At 35.8% G+C, this 20,945-nt stretch overlaps 1 protein-coding gene and 1 pseudogene across 4 annotated transcripts in view; one reads left to right on the top strand and one right to left on the bottom strand.

The window, feature by feature from the left end:
• Positions 1–20,945, top strand: part of DTL (denticleless E3 ubiquitin protein ligase homolog) — a 43,037-nt gene that overhangs the window by 8,287 nt on the left and 13,805 nt on the right. For 3 of the 4 annotated variants that reach the window (XM_041768989.1, XM_041769076.1, XM_041769170.1), the window contains exons 6-13: positions 2,932–2,997; positions 4,191–4,324; positions 6,216–6,289; positions 7,903–8,006; positions 8,294–8,398; positions 12,011–12,123; positions 18,258–18,347; positions 20,658–20,793. In XM_041768989.1, coding sequence (XP_041624923.1) covers positions 2,932–2,997; positions 4,191–4,324; positions 6,216–6,289; positions 7,903–8,006; positions 8,294–8,398; positions 12,011–12,123; positions 18,258–18,347; positions 20,658–20,793 — 822 coding nt within the window. The remainder of the gene's footprint in view (positions 1–2,931; positions 2,998–4,190; positions 4,325–6,215; positions 6,290–7,902; positions 8,007–8,293; positions 8,399–12,010; positions 12,124–18,257; positions 18,348–20,657; positions 20,794–20,945) is intronic. The other variant, XM_041769259.1, reaches the window with a different exon arrangement.
• On the bottom strand, positions 5,272–5,729 carry LOC121473036 (annotated as a pseudogene).

Below are 20,945 nucleotides of genomic sequence, written 5' to 3'. Positions count from 1 at the left end.
TTAAGATTGGAGTCTCATGACTGAAATCCTCCATGAAATTAAGTTGACTTTTAGTCCCATTCTTATGGACATTGTTTCTAGCCTGTCCCTGTAAGTTAGAAATCTTCAGATAATTTTTTTCTATAATCTTGCAGGTAAGGTAAACATTTATAAACAGCCACAGTACTCTGTTCAGCTTTGAGTGTCCTTTAAAGTCAAAACCCTGTACTAGACACTGATTAACTCTATTTGTTAATTAGTTACTTTAACTCTGCTTGTAACATTTTATTTAAGTGGGGTGTGAGGCTGGAATAGAAACCTAATAAAATCGACATGATTCTCTACCTAAAAACTTACCACTTAATTACTCTGTTTTTAAAGATTTTATTTATTTATTCATCAGAGACACAGAGGGAGAGAGGCAGAGAGACATAGAGGGAGAAGCAGGCTCCCTGTGGGGATCCCGATGTGGGACTCGATCTGGGACTCCAGGATTATGCCCTGAGCCAAAGGGCATCTCCCATTTAACTTAAATGGTCCAATTCCCTAGTATGTTTTCAATATTATTTACTCATCATTGGTCTTTTTATATTTATTTTGCTATTATGATGGAGGAGGAAGACTTAATGATATAGTACAGAACAGCACTACAGCAGCTAAGGAAAAACTTGAATTAGCTCTTCATTTCTGTTCATTTCTTTTCTCCTTCCTCTATTAGTTTCTCACTGAAGGATTTTTTTTTTTTTTTTTTTAACAAATAGACCAAACATTCATCTCAAGTGGCTGAATTAATCTGACTTTAATAATAAAGGCAGACATTACACTCTTCTTTATCATTAAGGAATAACCTATTTTTATATTTTAGAAACATTTTCATTTATTCATGTGAATACTTACAGGAGTATTAAACTGAGTTGTTGAGCTCATTTGGACTTTAAAAAGGTTAATTTTAATTGGTGGCTTTTGAGAGCGGAACCTTGAAAAAGAATATATGGAGTGAGTTTTCATTAACACATCTACTGTATAAAGTTAGGTATGCTTGCGTTCTAGTTTACTACTGTGCCAGTTTACTCTGAGTCTATAAAAATAATTTAAGATCATAACAACTAACTTTACTAAAGGTAAATTTATTTAAAGGATAACAGAAAAGAGAAACTGTATCTTTTGGTCCATTTGCTTAATTTTTAAAATTCTATACGTTAAGTCTATGCCAATTTGGTCTAGTAGAAAAAGCATTGAATTAGAAATTGGGGCTGGTGGGACGTCTGGGTGGCTCAGTGGTTGAGCGTCTGCCTTTGGTTCAGGGCATGATCCCAGGGTCCGCGATCAGGCTCCCTGAGGGATGCCTGCTTCTCCCTCTGCCATTCTCTGCCTCTGTGTGTGTGTGTGTGTGTGTCTTTCATAAATAATAAAATCTTTAAAAAAAGAAATTGAGGCTGGTAGCTTCTATCATGGCTCCCAGTAGTCTGTAGGTACTCTAGCATGAATTACCTGGTTGAACACTGTCCCCATGGCCACATAGTTTGGTTGGTAAACACAGATTAGATTTTAGATACATCAGCCAGATGCCTTTGTACAGAACACACTTTATTATAGTCATACATAGAACCTTTGTGTTTTATTCTGGTTTCTGCCTCTAAACTCTTGGACAAAGTAGTTTTTATCTCCCCACACTTTCATTTATTAATGTTTTTGTTTTAACAGGCAATTAACTCAGTAAGAGTCAAATTGCAGTCAGACCTACAGGAGGGTCAGATCTCAATTCAGTTCCTTAATTTAAGCCTTAGTTACAAGCCTCTTTTGGTTTTCCCTTGCATGTATGGTTCAGGGGTCAACCAGAGACTTGTGCTAAGCTTAAACACAGAGTTAGAAAAAAAACAAAACAAAACACAGAGTTAGAGGTAGCCTTTCTCTGACTCTCTCCATGGCTCCCCTCTCACTCTGACTCTGGCATCTCTTGTTGCCTCAGTCTGCTTTACCTCATTCCTTTGGCTTGAAAGATGGCCCATTCTGTATTGGCATCTTAGCTGCTTGGTACTGATGGCTGCAACTGTGGCTGCCTTCAAGGTAAAACTACAAAATCCAGTAACTTAGTCCAGGCCGAGCATTTGCTTCAGTTGTTGACTTCCTTTCAAAAATTGCATGTTTTGGTCAGTTCCTAAAGAGCCATCAGGTAGTTGTTTTTTTTAAATATTTTATCCAGAGTTTACAGCTAATATAGGTGGATTGGTTTGATAAGTGCTCATTCTTCCACACAGGAAGCACAGTTTTTTTTGTTGTTGTTGTTTTGTTTTGTTTTAAAGAATAAAGCAGATAAATTGAATTTCCCCTATGTTCCCATCTCCAATCCCATTGCCCTCTTTCCATCCCTAGAGGCAACCTCTTTCACCATTTTGTATGGGTCTGGTCCATATGTTTATACTGAGACAGTACAGCTTGGAGGTTTGGAGAGTGAGCTCTGGATTTATTCTCTTAGGAATACCTTTGTAGGTTATTTATCCTCTGTATGCCTTAGTATTTTTATCTCTAAAATGGGGATAATAAGACTCACCTAATAGGACTGATAAAAAGGATGGAAGTAATGTATATAAAGCACATGGGATAGTGTGTAGCACTTAGTAAACTCTCAGTATATTTTGGTTGTTGTTTGTTTTTCATTATTCTTTCCATAGGTGTACATATATAGTAATTTTATGTGGTTTTAAGAATATTTACACATAGGAATTATTCTGTAAGGTTTTTGTTCAATATAAGCATTTTGAGTTCCTTATAATCCTTTCCTTTCACAGCCTTGTTTTCTCTTATTTGTTGTTGAGCCATATAGTTTTTCATTATTAATCGCCTATGACAATTACAGTACCTACCGTATAATAGATACTCTAGGAAACAAAATGAAATGCATGCATTATTGGACTAGTTTTGTTAACTTCTTGACAAATTATTTTCCCATAGCTGTCTTCTGTACAGGTGGAAGAGATGGCAACATTATGGTCTGGGACACCAGGTGCAACAAAAAAGGTAGACTAGTTTCATTTTAATTTTGTTAAGTGTGGGATCACCCCATACTTATTTTGAGTTAGTGATTTCATCTGGTTACCACCAGGGGGCACTTGTTCATAAATCCCCCATTTCGGCTCACTGTTCAGTTTTCAGGATTGTTGTGATTGTTGCAAGTATTATCTTCTGTATTTACCTCATATTGTCTTCTGAACTATGCCATTTACCTAAATTATTGATGGAATTGAAATTATTAATACATGAGCTCAGTCTTAAAATTTAAAAGTTATTGGACTTTAAAGAATTGGATTAAACATGATTATGTTCACATTTCCCCCATGATGCCATTAAGCAGAATCCAGTGATCATCTCACTACTTCCTTCCTTTTTTAAAAAATAACTTATTTTTAATAAACTAGTTTTCAGAGCAGTTTTAGATGCATGGGAAAATTGAGCAGAAACTATAGATAGTTCTCCGAGTACTGATATACTTCCGATCCTCACAGCCTTTCCCCACTATCAGCATCCCATGGCAGAGCTGGACATTTGTTAAAATTGATAGACCTGCACTGATACATCATTAGCACCCAGTATCTCTCTGTACTTTACATTAGGGCTAACTCTTGGTATTGCACATTCTATTGGTTTTGACAAATGTGTAATGACATATATCTACCGTTATAGTATCATACAGAATAATTTCACAACACTGAAAATTCCCTGTGCTCTGTGGTTCATCCTGCCCTCTCCCCAGCCCCTGGCAACCACTAAATTTAATTTAATTTTATTTTATTTTTACTGTTCCCAGTTTTACCTTTGTCAGAATGTCACATAGTTGAAATCATACAGTATGTAGTCTTTTGAGATTGGCTTCTCTCACTTAATATATATTTGAGGTTCCTCCATGTCTTTCCATGGCTTGATAGCTCATTTCTTTTTACCATTGAATAGCGTGCCATTATCTGGACTTACCACAGTTTATTCATACATTCATCTGACTGAAGGACCTGTCAATTACCTAAGTTTTGGAATAAAGCTGCTATAATTATCCATATGCTTATTTCTCTTCTATACGTCGTAATGTCACCAAAAGAAATGTAATGCAAGAGCTCTGCTAGCTTCTAATTTCACTATTTAAGAATATAACTAATTTTGAGATCTTACGTGTAAATGTTACAATCAGCATGAGAATAAAGTTGTGAAACCTAAATCAGTTTGCTTGGAATATCTTTCAGATGGATTTTATAGGCAAGTGAATCAAATCAGTGGAGCTCACAATACCTTAGACAAGCAAACCCCATCAAAACCTAAGAAGAAACAGAATTCAAAAGGACTTGCTCCATCTGTGGTAAAGTTTTATAGCTGTGTAATGTGTACAGATCTTACACAGGATATCCTTACGTAGGATAGAATCTTATTTTAAGGAACTTCTTGGGCATAAAGTAGGAGCTTTAGATTAAATAAATGAGAATCATCATTTCCTCTTGGTATCTGTGGTTTATTACTTACTACTCAGTACCTACGATAGTAGTTCTCAAACTCTAGTGTGCAACACCATCACCTAGAAGCATATTAAAAATTCATCTTCCTGAGCCTCATCTCTAGAGAGCTCCATGCACATGCTATCTACAGTATAATGTAAATCATTAGTAAAGGGGGGATAGTTTGAAGAAGCATATTAAGTATCATGTTATAGTTTTCTATAGGGGGAGGTGATCCCCATTTTTCAGACACAAACCATAAGAACTATATGTTTTTAATACTTTTTAAAACATTTGGCAAAATGTTTTAAGTATATTGATCCCCTTTTTCAGACACAAATTCTCAGACAAATGTTTATATTGAAACATTTAGGTAGAATATAGTATCTCTAGCATCTTGTAGTCAAAGTTTAAACATTGCCTGTAATACATCTTTTTTCTTTAAAAAAAAAAGTCACCAGGACTCTTATTTTAGTGTGTTTATTTTTCTAATATTCCTAGTTTGTAGGACCCAAATTAATATGTTGGAGAAGTGTGTTTACTAAAACATTAGGACTTAAAATTGCATACCAAGAATAGGACACAGGCATGAGTAGAAATTGACAGGGTTAAAAAAAAAAAAAAAGAAAGAAAGAAAGAAATTGACAGAGTTAATGTGGTTTTTAGAAACCAGATGGAATTAAAATGAATATCATTTCAGACAATCTAATTCTGAGCCAAGAAAACTTGTTAACAGCAATTAGGGGTGAAATTCCATTGAACTCCTTTAAATTTTTCAGAGCATGTAATCACCTTTTTTTTTTCCTTGGTAGTTTTATGGTTTTATTAACACAAATATGACACGCACATAAGCTGTCTGTTCATTTTCTTTGCTACACAGCCTGGCATTGGGATTGGTGTCTCTGACGGCCAGCTGGGCTGCTCTTTCCACAATGGCTTTGCAGTTCTTGGAGGATACATTGTGAGCAATCTCTGCATAATAAGATTTGCTGCACATCAGCAGCACTTCCAGCTCCTTGACATTGTGGATTAGGAACTTCCTGAAGCCACTGGGCAGCATGTGCTTTGTTTTCTTATTGCTCCCATAACCAATGTTGGGCATCAAGATCTGGCCCTTGAATCTTCTGCGTACCCCATTGTCAATGCCTCTGGGTTTCCACCAGTTACGCTTAATTTTGACATATCGACATATTAGTCTGACTGGTGCCGGATGAACTTCTTGGTCCTCTTTTTAACGATATTGGGCTTCACTAGAGGTCTGAGGGCAGCCATGATGCCCAGCAATCGATGGCTGTCACCTCCGCAGGCGGTGCCGAGGAAGAGAGCTGTAATCACCTTTCATACATAATTCTTTAGATCCTCCTATATGACAGTTTAAGTAGATGGTGACATTTTATAGATAAAATAGGCACAAGAAAGTTCAATGAGTTTCCTGCAGATACATAGCTTATTAGTAGGACTGATTTTTAAGTAGAACCCGTAGATTTAGACAAATCTTTTATTTACCTGTTTTTTTCTTGAGTACAAGTCAAAAGTCAACACTACTCTAGTTAATGGTGTTTAGGTCATTTTCATGCTAAAATTATTTCTTGGTCAGTATAAATATCTGATTCAGGATTATTGGAGAGGGAAGATTTAGTCTAACTCAGAATTTGAGTTGGGGAAAGCCATCATTTTAGCATATTGGTGTCTTGATGGTGAAGATTATGATACCTAAAATAGGACTTTCTTCTGTCTTTTTCTGCCTTGTCCTGTTAGGATTTCCAGCAGAGTGTTACAGTGGTCCTCTTTCAAGATGAGAATACATTAATCTCAGCAGGAGCTGTGGATGGGTAAGAGCCTTTATTTCTTGGTTCTTTTGATGAGATCTCTTTCATAAACTGTGATAGGGAAGTCACCTAGTCCCATTTTAATCGAATGTGTATGCTATTTTAACTTTCAACATAGTGAATACCCAGCTGAGATAAGGAACTACAGATCACACTGAAAAATATCTAGTTAGGACTCTTGCTCAAATAATTAAATGAGGTAATCCATGTGTCACACTTCACACATTATATAGCACATAGGAGCAGTGTTGGCTGCTGCTGCTGCTATAGAGAAGCTAGATGGATAGCTGTCTTGTCCATGCAGTGTACTTTAGGCAGTGAGTCTCATTTTAAGGAATAAAATTTCTATTTTTTGGATTTTTTATCTTCTCAGGTTTAGTAACACCCCTAAAAGAAGGAATCTGATTCTCTATCATGGGCATATTGGAGTATAATCTAACTATAATGATAAGTCCTAATGACTTTTATATACCTGCTATCTGTAATTGGTCTGAATGTTTGGCTTCCAAATAAGTTTGTGATACTTCCTGATTGTTTGTTTTGTTACCATAAAAATTCTTTGAGTGTTTTTAAGCCCCCTTCTTCGCCCTCTTACTTGTTTGTCATATCTCTCAAGACATCCCTCCCTTTGAAACTAATTTTAAAAGATGATGGCTTAATGAACTAGGATTTCCATTGTGTCTTCTGGACACCAAAACTCCTCTGTGGACCAAATTTTCAGACACAAATGGAGGATTATCTGCTGGTTATTAATTATGCTTATGAATGGCTATGAAAGCTTGTTCTGTTTGTTTTCAAGGATACTGCACTTTTATACCAAGCTTGTGTTTTCATGTAGCCTATAAATTAGATGGTGAAGGGGTCCCTGGGTGGCTCATTCAGTTAGGTGACTGACTCTTGGCTTTGGCTCAGGTCATGACCTCAGGGTTGTGAGATGGACCCTGAGTTAGGGCTCCATGCTCAGCAGGGAGTCCGATGGGAATTCTCTCTTTCCCTCTATACCCCTGATCCTGCTCTTATTCACTTGCTCTTTCTCTAAAAATAAATCTTTAAATTAAAAAAAACAAAACAAAACAAAACAAAAAAAACACTACAAGTTGAGGATTAAGACAATTATACCAATAGATGAACTAAAAAAAATACTTTATTTCTTTATTTCACAGGAAAAGTTATTTAGACTGGATTACTTAAGGAGTTCTATGTAGAGATAAAACCATAGGAACAGCTTGTTACTTACAATGTTAGAGGTTACATGCAGAGTGTTAAAGGTTTAGGAAGTATTTGTTTTGCTTTGTTTTTTTTTTTTTTTTTTCCTGAAACAATGAAACAATGATCATCAAAACCCAACCTTCATCTTCCTTTTCCGCTCCCTTGAAGTAAACTCAAGGTAACCCATCGCTGGGTCAGACCACATCTGTTTCCGTTCTGCCTGAGTTGTTAGCCTGCCGTTGGAAACAACAGTATGAGATAGTTTAATCTGTTTCCCAATGAGATATCCTCATTTTACCTGGTTGATGTGCCAGAAGAGTTAGATTAAAAGTCATCTCATTCAATGTAGTTGAAACTGGTTGGATTTAGAGGGGTTACAAAATAATTTTCTTTACCTTGGTTTTTAGGGTAATCAAGATATGGGATTTACGTAAGAATTATACTGCTTATCGACAGGAACCCATAGCATCCAAGTCTTTCCTGTACCCAGGTAGCAGTACTCGAAAACTAGGTAAGCCTTTTATACCCTGTAGGACTTTTTTGGAGATGTGAGTTTTTGTTACAATTTTAAAAATAAATACCAAGGTAGTTTTCAGCAGCATAGACTTGAGATTAACATATGGCTGTCTCTTTTTGAAATTCAAAAGATGAAAACTCAGAAGGATATTTTTGGTTTGTATATATTTGGGGGAAGAAGAATTCTGATAATCTTGTGGAATGATCTTTTTACCTCAACGTTGTTACCTCAGTTCTACTTGCTGTCATCAGGACATGCTAACTAGAGTTTTCTTTTTCTAGGATATTCAAGTCTGATTTTGGATTCCACTGGCTCTACTTTATTTGCTAACTGCACAGATGACAATATCTACATGTTCAATATGACTGGATTAAAGACTTCTCCAGGTAAGATCTTAGCCATTTAAAATTTAAATCTCTACCTGGAAAAATAAAAATAAATCTCTTACCCAGAAACTAATACAGAGGTTTTTGTTAATGATAACTTAATGTTGATCTTTTTTCTAAACCAGATTTATTAAAATATAGGAGGACTTTGGGGTCTTTGATTAGTTTCAATGATGTTTTCATAGATGTATTTTCTTTGTGATAATTTCACAAGCAAACAAAATCTTGCTGAATATGGTGGCTTAATTTTAACAGTGAGTCTTTTCTGAAATTATGTCCGTTTGACTATATTTAGAATTATCTCAATTTTTGTAGGATACAAAAGGCTGTTCTCAGCTTTTATCTTGTTTGGAGGTTGTTTGTTACAATTAAGGAGCTGAATATTTTATTTTTTTTTTATTTTTTTATTTTTTTTTAAAGATTTTATTTATTTATTCATAGAGACACACACAGAGAGAGGCAGAGACACAGGCAGAGGGAGAAGCAGGCTCCTTGCAGGGAACCCAACATGGGACTCGATCCAGGGTCTCCAGGATCACACCTTGGGCGGAAGGCAGCACTAAACCGCTGCACCACCAGGGCTGCCCGGAGCTGAATATTTTAAACCCAAAAATAGTTTTTTATCTACCTTTTATCAGCCTTCTTAATGTCGGGCAGTGTCTATTTTATCTTTAGTTTTCCCCAACCTCACCTTTTTTTTTTCCCTTCAAGAAAATTAAAATTGAAATCTGGTGTTTAAAGTTGATACATGGCACTTAAAAAAAAAAGAAATGAAAGTTTTTCAGACATACTCTAAGAAGGCTATTTTGGTTACATAATTTTGAGAACCTTATCAACTGTTGAGGTAAGCTACATATTAGTACCTGGTTCTTACTCAGGTATAACTGTTCTATAACCAATCCCTAAAGCTACCTAGCTCCCACTGAAGTAGGATTTACTGTTAAATAAGAAATCTTAAAATAGTACAGAACTTAGCTAGGCTTTTTTTTTTTTTTTTTTTAAGATTTTATTTATTTATTCATGAGAGACACACAGAGAGAGGGGCAGAGACACAGGCAGAGGGAGAAGCAGGCTCCATGCAGGGAGCCTGACGTGGGACTCGATCCCAGGAATCCAGGATCACACCCTGGGCCAAAGGCAGGCGCCAAACCACCAAACCACCCAGGGATCCCCTTACAGAAGGTTCCAAAGACTGCCCCAACCAATAAATATTAGGAGTTTGAGTTCTGTGACAGCTTTGTAGTTGGTATTTCCAATGCCCTGGATTAGATCTGGTGTTGTCTTTAAAAGAGCAAGAATAGGGCAGCCCGGGTGGCTCAGCGATTTAGTGCCGCCTTCAGCCCAGGGCGTGATCTTGGAGACCCGGGATCGAGTCCCACATCAGGTTCCCAGCATGGAACCTGCTTCTCCCTCTTCCTGTGTCTCTACCTCTCTCTCTCTCTCTCTCTCTCTCTTTCTCTCTTTCTCTCTTTCTCTCTGCCTCTCATGAATAGATAAAATCTTTAAAAAATAAAAAATAAAAAAAGTAAATTTAAAAAAATAAAAGAGCAAGAGTATTTGGAAAAGGGAAGCAGTTTATAACTTTCGCTGTTTTCCTGAATGGAATCAGAACTTGGACAGCGTCTAACTTAGATAGTCCTATAAAATAGACTTTTCAAAATCTTTCTCCAAAAGATAAAAGCATAATCCTAATTGTATTATCGAATGTACAAGAGCTCTTTCTATGTCATTTTTTGTAGTGTGACCCTAAAGGAGTCCTTGAGTTTAGTCAAATATGCTCAAGGCAACTTACTAGTAATTTATTAACTTTTTTCTCCTAAAATTATTCTCCTAAAATTATTTTATTGGCTCTGATAGATAATTAGATAGGTAAGTAGCTATGTTCCTTGGAGATTGAGTGACAGACGTGTAGGACAGGAGATAATTGCTTACCTCCTGAGCTTAATACTTCATCTCCCATACTTTTAATTCACAGTGTTTTATTATACTAAGTGATGTTCACACGGGTGACTCTGAAGCACTTCACTGAAGCATTTTCAGATCCCAAATTATTATTTTTTTAAAAGATTTTTTAAAAATTTATTTATTCATGAGAGACACAGAGAGATTGAGAGAGAGAGAGAGAGAAAGAGAGAGGCAGAGACACAGGCAGAGGGAGAAGCAGGCTTCATGCAAGGAGCCTGACATGGGACTCCATCCCAGGTCTCCAGAATCACGTCCTGGGCTGAAGGTGGCACTAAACTGCTGAGCCACCTGGGCGGCCCAAGCCCAAATTATCAAAGAAAGATTAAGCTGAGCTAATCAAAGCCAGTACAGGTTTTAGGATTTTTTTAATGGTTTGAAGCATTGGCAGTATATGTGATTAGACCAGCAGAGGGCAATAAATACTCACAGGTCTAGTGGAAGATTTGGTCTGTAGTTTTCCATTCATAGTTAGGGTTAAGAAAGATAAACAACTATACCTTTAGACAGTTGTATTCAGGAGTAAAGGAGTCTGTTTATTTTGTGGGGATTTATCTATCATAGTAGATAAAAAGAAAATGTGTATCTGAATTGATTCATATTCTGTTTAACATCCACTGTCGAAGTGTAGGTGCTTTAAAAACCTATATTTGATATGTAGGTTTTTTCTTAAAAAGCTAAAAATACAAAGTCTTTTTCCAGTTTTGTTCTGGCAAAAGGAATTTTTCTGTTAACACTGAAGGAAAGCCATTAAGCTCCTTCCTTTCTTTCTGTTAGAAGATTGGAGTGAATATTGTTTCCTGCTTAAATATATCCTTAAATTTTCCAATAACTGAGAGTTTTTTTTTGTATTTTCTATTGTGTTCTGATACCAGAGGCCTCAAATTTTGGTCATCTTAGGTTAGAAGAACCCATCAAGCACATTGTGCTAGATTGAGTTACTTGCCCTTTTATCACAGATAGTAAGAAGCCTAAGCCTGAAGACTAAGCCTAACCTAGTTGAAGTATCTTGCATACAAACATAGAATTTACCCCACTAGCTACTTCTCAGCCTATTCAAAGTGTTAGATTAAAAAGATTCCCACCCCAATAAATAAAAAGATTCCCACATTCCAAATTAGCTATCCATAAATCTTAACTCTTTCCACTGATTATTACCTATTCATGCAATAAGTGTTTGAAGATCTACTGTGTTCAAAGCACTGTGAGGTCTGGTGGGGAAAGAATAAAATGAAATTCGCCTTCAAGATTTGAAGTTTATAAGGAAGAGGGACCAATGTATTATACAAAGGAGAAAACCCTGCCCTAGAGTGAGGAAGAGCGTTCAGATAAAGGCATTTTACTAAAAGAGTGGACACTAGTTGCATTCTTCTCCTTAAGAATGTTCTCCATTACTTTCTCTTCTATAGCTAGCTCCATATCAAGTATTTGGCCTTAGATCATGAGATTGGGTCTAATATAAAACCTCTTTCTGAGACTTCTTTACTTTTCTGCCAGTTCCCTTTAATTTAGTGAATATAACTTGATAATGTTCCAATATTCAATAGTTACTACACTAATAAAACTTGTTAGAACATGTGTACTGTCTACATTTATTTGAACATGAGTAATAACAAGAACCAAGTAATTGGATTTTTTTTCCTCTGGCAGTGGCTATCTTCAATGGACATCAAAACTCTACTTTTTATGTTAAATCAAGTCTTAGTCCAGATGACCAGTTTTTAGTCAGTGGCTCAAGTGATGAGGCTGCCTACATCTGGAAGGTAAGTTGCCAGACTTCCTTCACAAATAGGAGGCAAAAGTATTCTTACAAATATTTCTTCTTAGATGAGTAAGTTTAATGTAAACTACTATTAACTTTTCCTGCAGTAGATGTTCAGTAAAAGTTAATTCTTGCTTCTTAACATAGCCAGATCTCACTCTGATTGTCAGAATATATCACACTTTTCATGGCCAGAGCTTTTCAGAAATTGATAATCCATGTACTCCAGCAGTTTCACAGATTATCAGGAAATTGAGAATTTAGAATACTGGAGATAACCTTAACTACTTTATTCTGCTTTCTGGAAAAACATGTTGGATTGCCTTTCTGTTCTGTGTTTTCAAACTCTTCTTTCAAAATACAGTATTTTAATTCCCAGGATCCTATGCCCAAATCAACCACAGAGCCTTGCACAAAACACTAAAAAATATTTGTATGGTAATTATATTCTTTATTTTCTACAAGTGGCCAATCTTAAGGTGACTAGGATAGATGTAGCCACTTGATCAGTTTTATATATACTTAATAGCATTATTTAAATTTTATTTTGCAAGTTCCCATTCCTGTTCACAAGTCTATTTTCTTTCTTTTTAAATAAACGTGATTCCTAAAGTGACTACTATAAGCTAAGAAGCTTAAATTTGTCCATTTGAGGTTCAGTAGAGAAAACTGAAATATTACACAACAAGCAGCACTTGCTGACCACTGAAAAATAGCTCTTTCTATGATTAATTATAGAAACATCTGGGAGTTCAGAGACAGAAGAACATTATGGCATGGTTTTCCAAGGCTAAAAATTAATTATCTTCTAGATTGCCATGTAATATCATAAATGTCCTTGACTTTGGTGGATTGAATGATCAGAGTTCACACATTTTGGATTTTTTTTTTTTTAATTAATTTATTTTAGAGAGAGTGAGCAGTGGGGAGGAACAGAGGGAGAGGGGCAAGCAGACCATGCTGATCTCAGAGCCCAATGCAGGGTCCAATCCCATGACCCTGAGATCATGACTTGAACCAAAGTCAAGAGTTGGACGCCTAACCAAGCCACTGAGGCACCTCACATTTTGGATTTTAGAGTCATGATGTCTAAAATTTGATAGATTCATAGGTTCAATGTTATCATTTCCCTTCTCAGGAGGAAATTATATCATTCTTAGTCCTGCCAAGCTCTGAGAAGTCACATCTTTAATACTGGCTTAGGATGGAATAGAACCTGTCAAGTATGAAGCATAGTTCTTCAGCTTAATTTCATCTGGTCCAATGGACATACTAAAAATGATTTTTCTGTATACCTAGAAGTGCAAAAATGCAACTCTGCTTTAAGAGTTTTTAGTGATTTATATCCTAGGTGGTCACATGGTGGAGATGTTGTTTTATCCAAGATTCATTTGTTTTAACTGAAAATTTGCTTATAAAATATATACCTGAGACTCACATCCATAAGAGTTTGTACCTAATTTCTTGTCTATGAAATTTTATGACTTGAGTTTTAAACTTTAACAATATGTGTTACTAACACTAATGCTTTCTTCTTATATTTTAAATTTTGAGTTTCAAGTTTGGTCTTAATACTTCTTATTTTACTTGTTGTTTTCCTTTTCTCCTTCTCTCACTGTCTTATCTTCATTCCTTTTTTTTACTGCAGCTCCCAACTTAGCAGGAGGATTTTGTTACTACCAAAGTTTGTATCTTTTTAAGTTTTTAAATTCTTTTTTTAAAAAAATTACATACATTAAAAACATAATAAAAGATTGTGGAAGAAATACTTTTGCACTGATCGTTTTTAAAAATCATTTAAAATCAGTTTTTAAATTATATACACATAATTATGCATATAATTGTATATTATACTTATATGTGTTTGCATGTGTATATAGACAGTTTTATTGTCAGTTCTTGAAATTCCTCTCTTGCTATCTCTAGTACAAAGCCTTTTCTTTTGTTTTGTTTCAGGGAATGAGGGTTAAACATTGGTTTCTCTCTCTAAAGATGTTCAGTAAAGAGACTTGGTGGTTGTTACTAACCCATTTTCAGACATCCAGTCAGTGGCTATCACATACATGAGTGACCCAAATTCCTAGGCTGGGTCACATGTCAGTGCTGAATGATGTGGTTCAGACATGATGTTCTCCTGCCTGTCCACACATAACTCAGTGTGCAGGCTCTGATATTTGAGATCCTGGCAAGCTTACTGCTCCTAAAATTGAATTTGCCTAGTGAGGTGGCTCAATTTCTCTTTTCCATGATTTAAAAAAAGGGGTGGGGGTGTAGTTTAAAAATCATTCCATGCAAGCTGAGTATCACACTGTTAGGTTATCTTGTAGCTCTGCTATGTTTCCAAAAGGTCAGAATTCTCTCAAGTGCCGATTTTTCTTTCCTATGTTAAAAAGCCCACAGGCCCAAGAAAACAGAGTGATAGAAAGGAATTTCAGATCTTACGACCTCAGAGAATGGTCTTTTAATTTTTACCAGTGCTCAGCAAAGGGGAGATGTAATATAGACTGATACTAAGGCCCAACACCTAAAAATACAAACAGTTAATATAGTTTTTTCTTTCTAATTTCTTACCCTTTGTCCCATCTCACCACCTCCCTCCCTTCCCTTGTTCATTTCTGTTGTAGCCACTAAATAGTATTGAAGTGGTTATAAATAAACTCATTTGGCACAGTCATTCTACCGCTGACTGGCGAAACATTGAGCCTGACACTTTAGGAAGTGTAAATGATCTCACGGCAGAAATAAAGATGAGATTTGGTTTCTGACAGGGCAGAGTAAGGAGATTTTTTGAGGAAAGGTGCTGATCTTTTTTGCATGTTTAAGGATACAAGGTGTTTTATTAGATGCGTAACTTAGAGCCAGTTATTTCTAGCGATAACCTTCATAGTTCTAGGAGTTTTAACTTGGGGATTCTTCATGTCTTGAATTAAACTCTGTATAACGACCAGAATTTATAAGAGGGGACAGTTTTCTGTGTTTTGACCATCTCCAGAATGCATAGGTATAAATGTCTCTTGGACTTAATAGTTTCCTCTAACTACTTAAAAGTAGAGGGAGGTTTATAAAAAATGAAATCCTGCAATTATAGGAATGTTTTATTATAATGAAGTGACAATAAATAAAAACTTACTTGAATAAGAATGAAGGATTTTAAAGCACACTGAGTTTCGCTAGAGGAAAATTCCTCTTTGAATTAGTCAATAAATATACTATACCATACTAGGATAGTCCTAAACTGTAAAAGCCCTTGTAACTACCATTCAAACAAACTTGCCAGACAGGAGTTCTCATTTCAGTCCACAATATGCCCATCTCTCCACTTTTTTTTATTGAGATAGAATTCACATAGTATAAAATTCATCATTTTAGTCACAGTTCAGTGATATTGAGTACAATCACAATATTGTGCAACCACCACCACTATCTCTCATTCCTAGACATTTTCATTATTCCAGAAAAGAAACACTGTATCCTTAAAGAGTCATTCTTCCTTCTCCCCTGCCCTCAGCCCCTGGCAACCACTAACCTATGTTCTGTCTATAGATTTGCCTATTCTGGACATATCTATAAATGGAATCATACAATATGTGATCTTTTATGTCTGAACATCTTTTATTTCACTGAACATAATGTTTTCCAGATTTGTTGTGTCATTGCACGTGTCAGTACTTCATTTTTATGGCTGGATATCCATTGTATGGATAGACCACATTTTATTTATCCATTTATTAGTTGGTGGACATGTAAATTATTCCACTTTTTGGCTACTATGAACATTCATGTACAAGTTTTTGTTTGAACATATATTTTCAATTCTATTGTATGTATACTTAATAGAATTGCTACATCCTGGGGTGCCTAGGTGGCTCAGTCAATGGAGTGTCCAACCCTTGTTTTTGGTTCAGGTCATAATCTCTAGGTCATGGAATTGAGCTCTACAATGGGCTCCTCATTGGACAGGGAGTCTGCATGAAATTCATTCTGTCTCTGCCTCTGCCCCTTCCCCCACTCACATGCATGTGTACTGTCTCAGTCTCTCTCTGAAATGGATGAATAAATCTTTTAAAAAAAATTTTACCTAAGTCATATAGTAATAAATTCTGTATTTTAACTTTTTAAGGAACCCCTCCCCCACTTTAATGCTATGTAAAGTGCCTGGCTTAACAAATACTTTCATTGTCATTATTATTCCTTTTTTTTTTTTTAAGATTTTATTTATTTATTCATGAGAGACAGAGAGAGAGAGAAAGGCAGAGACACAGGCAGAGGTAGAAGCAGGCTTCCTGCAAGGAGCTCGATGTGGGACTCGATTCTGGATCCCAGGATCACACCCTTCAGCTGAGGGCAGACACTCAACCTCTGAGCCACCCAGGCATCCCTGTCATTATTATTCCTACCTTATTATCAGTTTGTCAAAAAGTTTTTCCAAGGGGTCTTTTGTTTTTGTCTCCTAGATCCTATAGATAAATGCAAAAATGTGCATGTATTCTATTGGCAGATGTTTGGTTTTTCTTGAAATTAATTTTAATTCTTTGTGTACATGGTTAGATTCCCTTAGATTTTGTAATGCCTAGAAAATTGAAGAGGCAGTATCGTGAAATGACAAGCTAGAGGCCACAAGCAGAGTAAACCAATGGAATAGAATAATGTATTCCTACCAAGGAGGATCAGTCAAGAGGACATTAGGATTTTCACTCCCTTTTAATTTGCTGCTACCAGTCCTACTTGGGCCTTGGGTGAAGAGAAACTTAATGGGTTGGGGCCATCCCAAATGGAGGAGGGAGGAGAATTTCTGTGACTCCTGAAATAGTTAGAGACTATCTTGAAAGTCTTTTCCTAAAATATGCTACCTTGTGAGAGAATGAGTTCTTGCTCTCTGTGCCATTGTAGGAGGCAGAAAGTGAGATCCTTTTAGATAATACTCAGGAAAAAGCTTTTTCTGTTAAACTCTAATTAACCCAGCAAGGCAAATTAGACTCTACTCTTTCTCTTCTTTTGCTCTTTGAGTCATTACATGTGCCACTTAACCCAAGAGAGTAGTAATAATTGAGTTGGATGACCTTATGAATCAGCGTGTTGACTCCCTTCACTACAATTGAAGGAATCTATTTTCTTAGTCATTCTTAGAAATATTCTTTCCAGAGTTGCCTCCACTTTCTTCATACAGATGAGCAATGATTCAGAGCCTCAGGAAAACGAAAAGAGAATAATTCCTCTTTTTCAAACATGTGCTAATAATAGTTATGTGAGTTTATATCCCGTATTGTGCTGATTAATTCCCATGGCCTCTGAAAGGGATTGACAACTCTTATGAATGAGTCAACTGTCAAATGGATATCACTAGTAGCATCCAGTGAGGGGCGATATCTGATCTTGTCACGTGTGTAGTACTGCACAATATGACCCTTCTTGATTCATTAACATGTAGTGGTACTTAACTGAAAACTCACAATTTCTTTAGCCAAAATGTAATTTTAGAGGATTTTTTTTTCCAAAAAAGATACCAAAGTGCCATGTAAAAGTATATAATTTATATTGCATCAGAATGAAGGGATATAACTTTAGGGACTTTGGTAAAAATCAGTGAGTCTTTTGCGTGAAAGACTGTCCTCTTGTTGAAGGAGAACTAGTAGTATGTCTGAGATGCCTCAGGGTTTAGTTAATGTAATGTTCCTGGAAGTACCTGATTAGAGAAGATCTGAAAATACCTAGGGTATGTAAAAAAAAAAAAAAAAAAGGACTCCAGTTGAAGTTCACACTACCTAGCCAGCTGAACCCTACCTATCCTTATAGAAAGTTTATTAGCGAAGAGGTGAAGAACAATGTCATTCTTGAATTTTTGACAAAATATATATAGCTAAGTAGTTTTGAATTGAAATAAGACCTGTCCTGGTATGTAAATTCATATTATTTGTTTATTTTTGCTAATTTCATTCTGTTATCTCAGATCAGTGACAGAAATGCTTTTATTACCCATTGGGACTCTTTCTGAGCTATAACTAGGCATATTTAGAGATTATTGGTAACAATCTTGAGGCTCTGTAAGACACAAATATGGAGAGATTCAAAGGCTTTATGTGGAAGACCTAATATTGCTCTGCTGACTTGTTTTTTCCTTTTTTGATGATATGCTAGGTCTCCACACCCTGGCATCCTCCTACTGTGCTCCAGGGTCACTCTCAAGAGGTCACGTCTGTGTGCTGGTGTCCATCAGACTTCACAAAGGTTTGTAAATAAATCTCTATAGTTGGTTTAAAAAGTAGATCACAGATTTGTAAATTTTCTCAAGGTTAGTCTGAGAGTTATGCAGACTTTTATGTTTAAATAGAGATGGAAAAATCTAGAGGCCATCCAATTATCTATCTCACCATTAGTCATATATATTCTACTTTACCAATAGAGAAACTTAACTAAGGAATAAGAATGAATTTCTTGATTTCCTACAGTAATTCCTTTCCTAAACATAGAATTAAGTTTTTAATGTAATTAAATTTCATCAGAAAATCTAGGGTTAAAAAAAATAAGATGGAAAAACTAGTTTTTTTAACTCTCTTCATATTACCAATGTGATATGTTAACGGTAACATCTTGACTGTTCTTCACAGTCCAGTTTAGTTTTCACCTGCCTAAACTGTACTTACTTACTGTGAAGTCATAGTGTGTCAGGTTATCTATGCTACACTGTATAAGTAGCTCCAAAGTGTTTTAGACATTTCTCACTTTAAAAAAAATTTTTAGCAATAATACTTCAAGACAAACAAAATACCTGAAATGTAGAAAGGGCAGAAACATAAACTTTGTGTACATGTAGAAATTTCATACAATAGTGACCCAACTTCCACTCACTTTCCCAGCTTCTACTGCCTCTGGTCTTTGGGTTATTTTGGGTTTACAAGAAATATCACTTGTGTGGAAATATCCCCTTTCATTTATGACATTTTGAGGTTTTGGTCCCATCTGTTTTTTATCTTCTAGAAACTTCTTAAGGTCTGGTCTACTCATGGCATCCCTGCTAGCTTTCCAGTATTGCTCTGATTTCTTTTTATTTCTGTATCTGTATAACCATTTCTGTGGTCAGCCTCATGATTGACCTTTTTTTTGTTTTTTTTTAACTCATTGCTTTGATTACCAATAATTACATCCCAATGACTTTTTTTCTGAGATTCCATGTAATTTCCAGTGAAATATCTGCTTTTAGCATGGAGTTTTGTACCTATTTAGTTATTTATGTTCTCTTTTTTTCAACTATCCTAGATTGCCTTTATATGCACAGAAAAGACTCCTAGGTAATGGCTAGGTTATTTACCTATACTAATATAATGACTACTCATTTAAAAGATTTTTTAAAATAATTTTATTCCTATCCTAGGGTTAGGAAGATAAAATATGGTTTAAAATCTAGCCTTTGAAATTGGAAAAATTTGGATTTCAGTTCTAGCTCTGCCACTTAATTGTGGTGACCTTGGGCAAATAATTGTATTCTTGTTTTATGGATGAGGTTATTTGAGTTTGGGGCTTTTTACATTGTGAGAATTAAACAATATAAAAAATGTAGATTGTCAGATGCACAGCAGGTGTTCTGGAAATAATAATTCTTGTTAGTACACCATAGAGTAACTGAGGATTCCAGGCATTTCTTGTTGAGCAGTTAAATATGTGTGTCTTCTTTTGGCCTCCCAGTAAGGAAAGGAAAAAGCTGCCAGTCTCTTGGGGGCCAAGACTTAAGAGAACGTGTGTTCTTTTTTTCTCTCTCTTCAGTGACTGAAATAGAGAAATTATATAAACAAATGCTGGGGAACAGCTCTGGTACCAGTGGCCATTTGCCACAAGCTCTTTAAGCTGGACTTTCTCTGCCATAAAAGGCTTGGGACCAAGATCGGGAATGGTCAGATATTTTTAAAGGGGCAAAGGTTATTTTTAACTTCTTTCAGCCTAGTGAACTTGTTGTTTTCCCAGATTGCTCTTTTACCTATCTGAAAAAGAATCTTTTTTTTTTTTTTTTTTCTGAAAAAGAATCTTAAGGAAATGGTTTCATTCTACTTGTCACAGCCTACTAGAGTCATGGACTAAGCCTGATCTTGGAAATGATCCCATTACTTCTGCACTAAGCCAGAACACGTAGAATTGAGAAGAAAGTGGTAGAAATTCAACGTTGATGACATACACTGGTTTATCATTTAAGAGAGAGTTTAAAAAGTATCATAATTTTATATTTCATAGTTATATGGAAGGTGATGAAGATGATGACTTGCCCAAGTTTTTGAGAGTAAAATGAACCTGGTTTTTAGGGCTTTTTAGGCTAAGGTCAGGTAAGAAACGACTGGTAGCAAAAGACATACCATCAGAATTATAAAGAAGCGAGAGAGTCCTTTGAAAATTTGGAGTGATTCCTGAAAGCAAGGGATGGAAATACATGATTTTTCAGATATCATTTTCTACATCCTGGTATATCAGACAGAGTCTTTAAGATCTACCTTTTACTTGGTTGTAAATCTTTGATTGAAACTTCTTAACTCCCTTCCTGATTCTCATTAGATTGCTACTTGCTCTGATGACAATACACTGAAAATCTGGCGCTTGAATAGAGGCTTAGAGGAGAAATCAGGAGGAGATAAACTCTCCATAGTGGGTTGGGCCTCTCAGAAGAAAAAAGAAGCGAGAGCTGACCTAGGTAAGGATCCCATGCATTTTTCTAAGTTGTTTATGGTTTGACTTGGCTTCATTCTACAAAACAGAAGGATAAGCTAAATTTGATCTTGTTTTGGTATATTTTTAAAGGAAAGCACCATCTTTTTCACATTCATTCTTTTTGATAAATATTTT

The sequence above is a fragment of the Vulpes lagopus genome, chromosome 1 (assembly GCF_018345385.1).
Source record: "Vulpes lagopus strain Blue_001 chromosome 1, ASM1834538v1, whole genome shotgun sequence".
Taxonomy (NCBI): Eukaryota; Metazoa; Chordata; class Mammalia; order Carnivora; family Canidae; genus Vulpes; species Vulpes lagopus.
The sequence above is the reverse complement of the archived record's forward strand: the minus strand, read 5'-3'. Positions and strand labels throughout refer to the sequence as shown.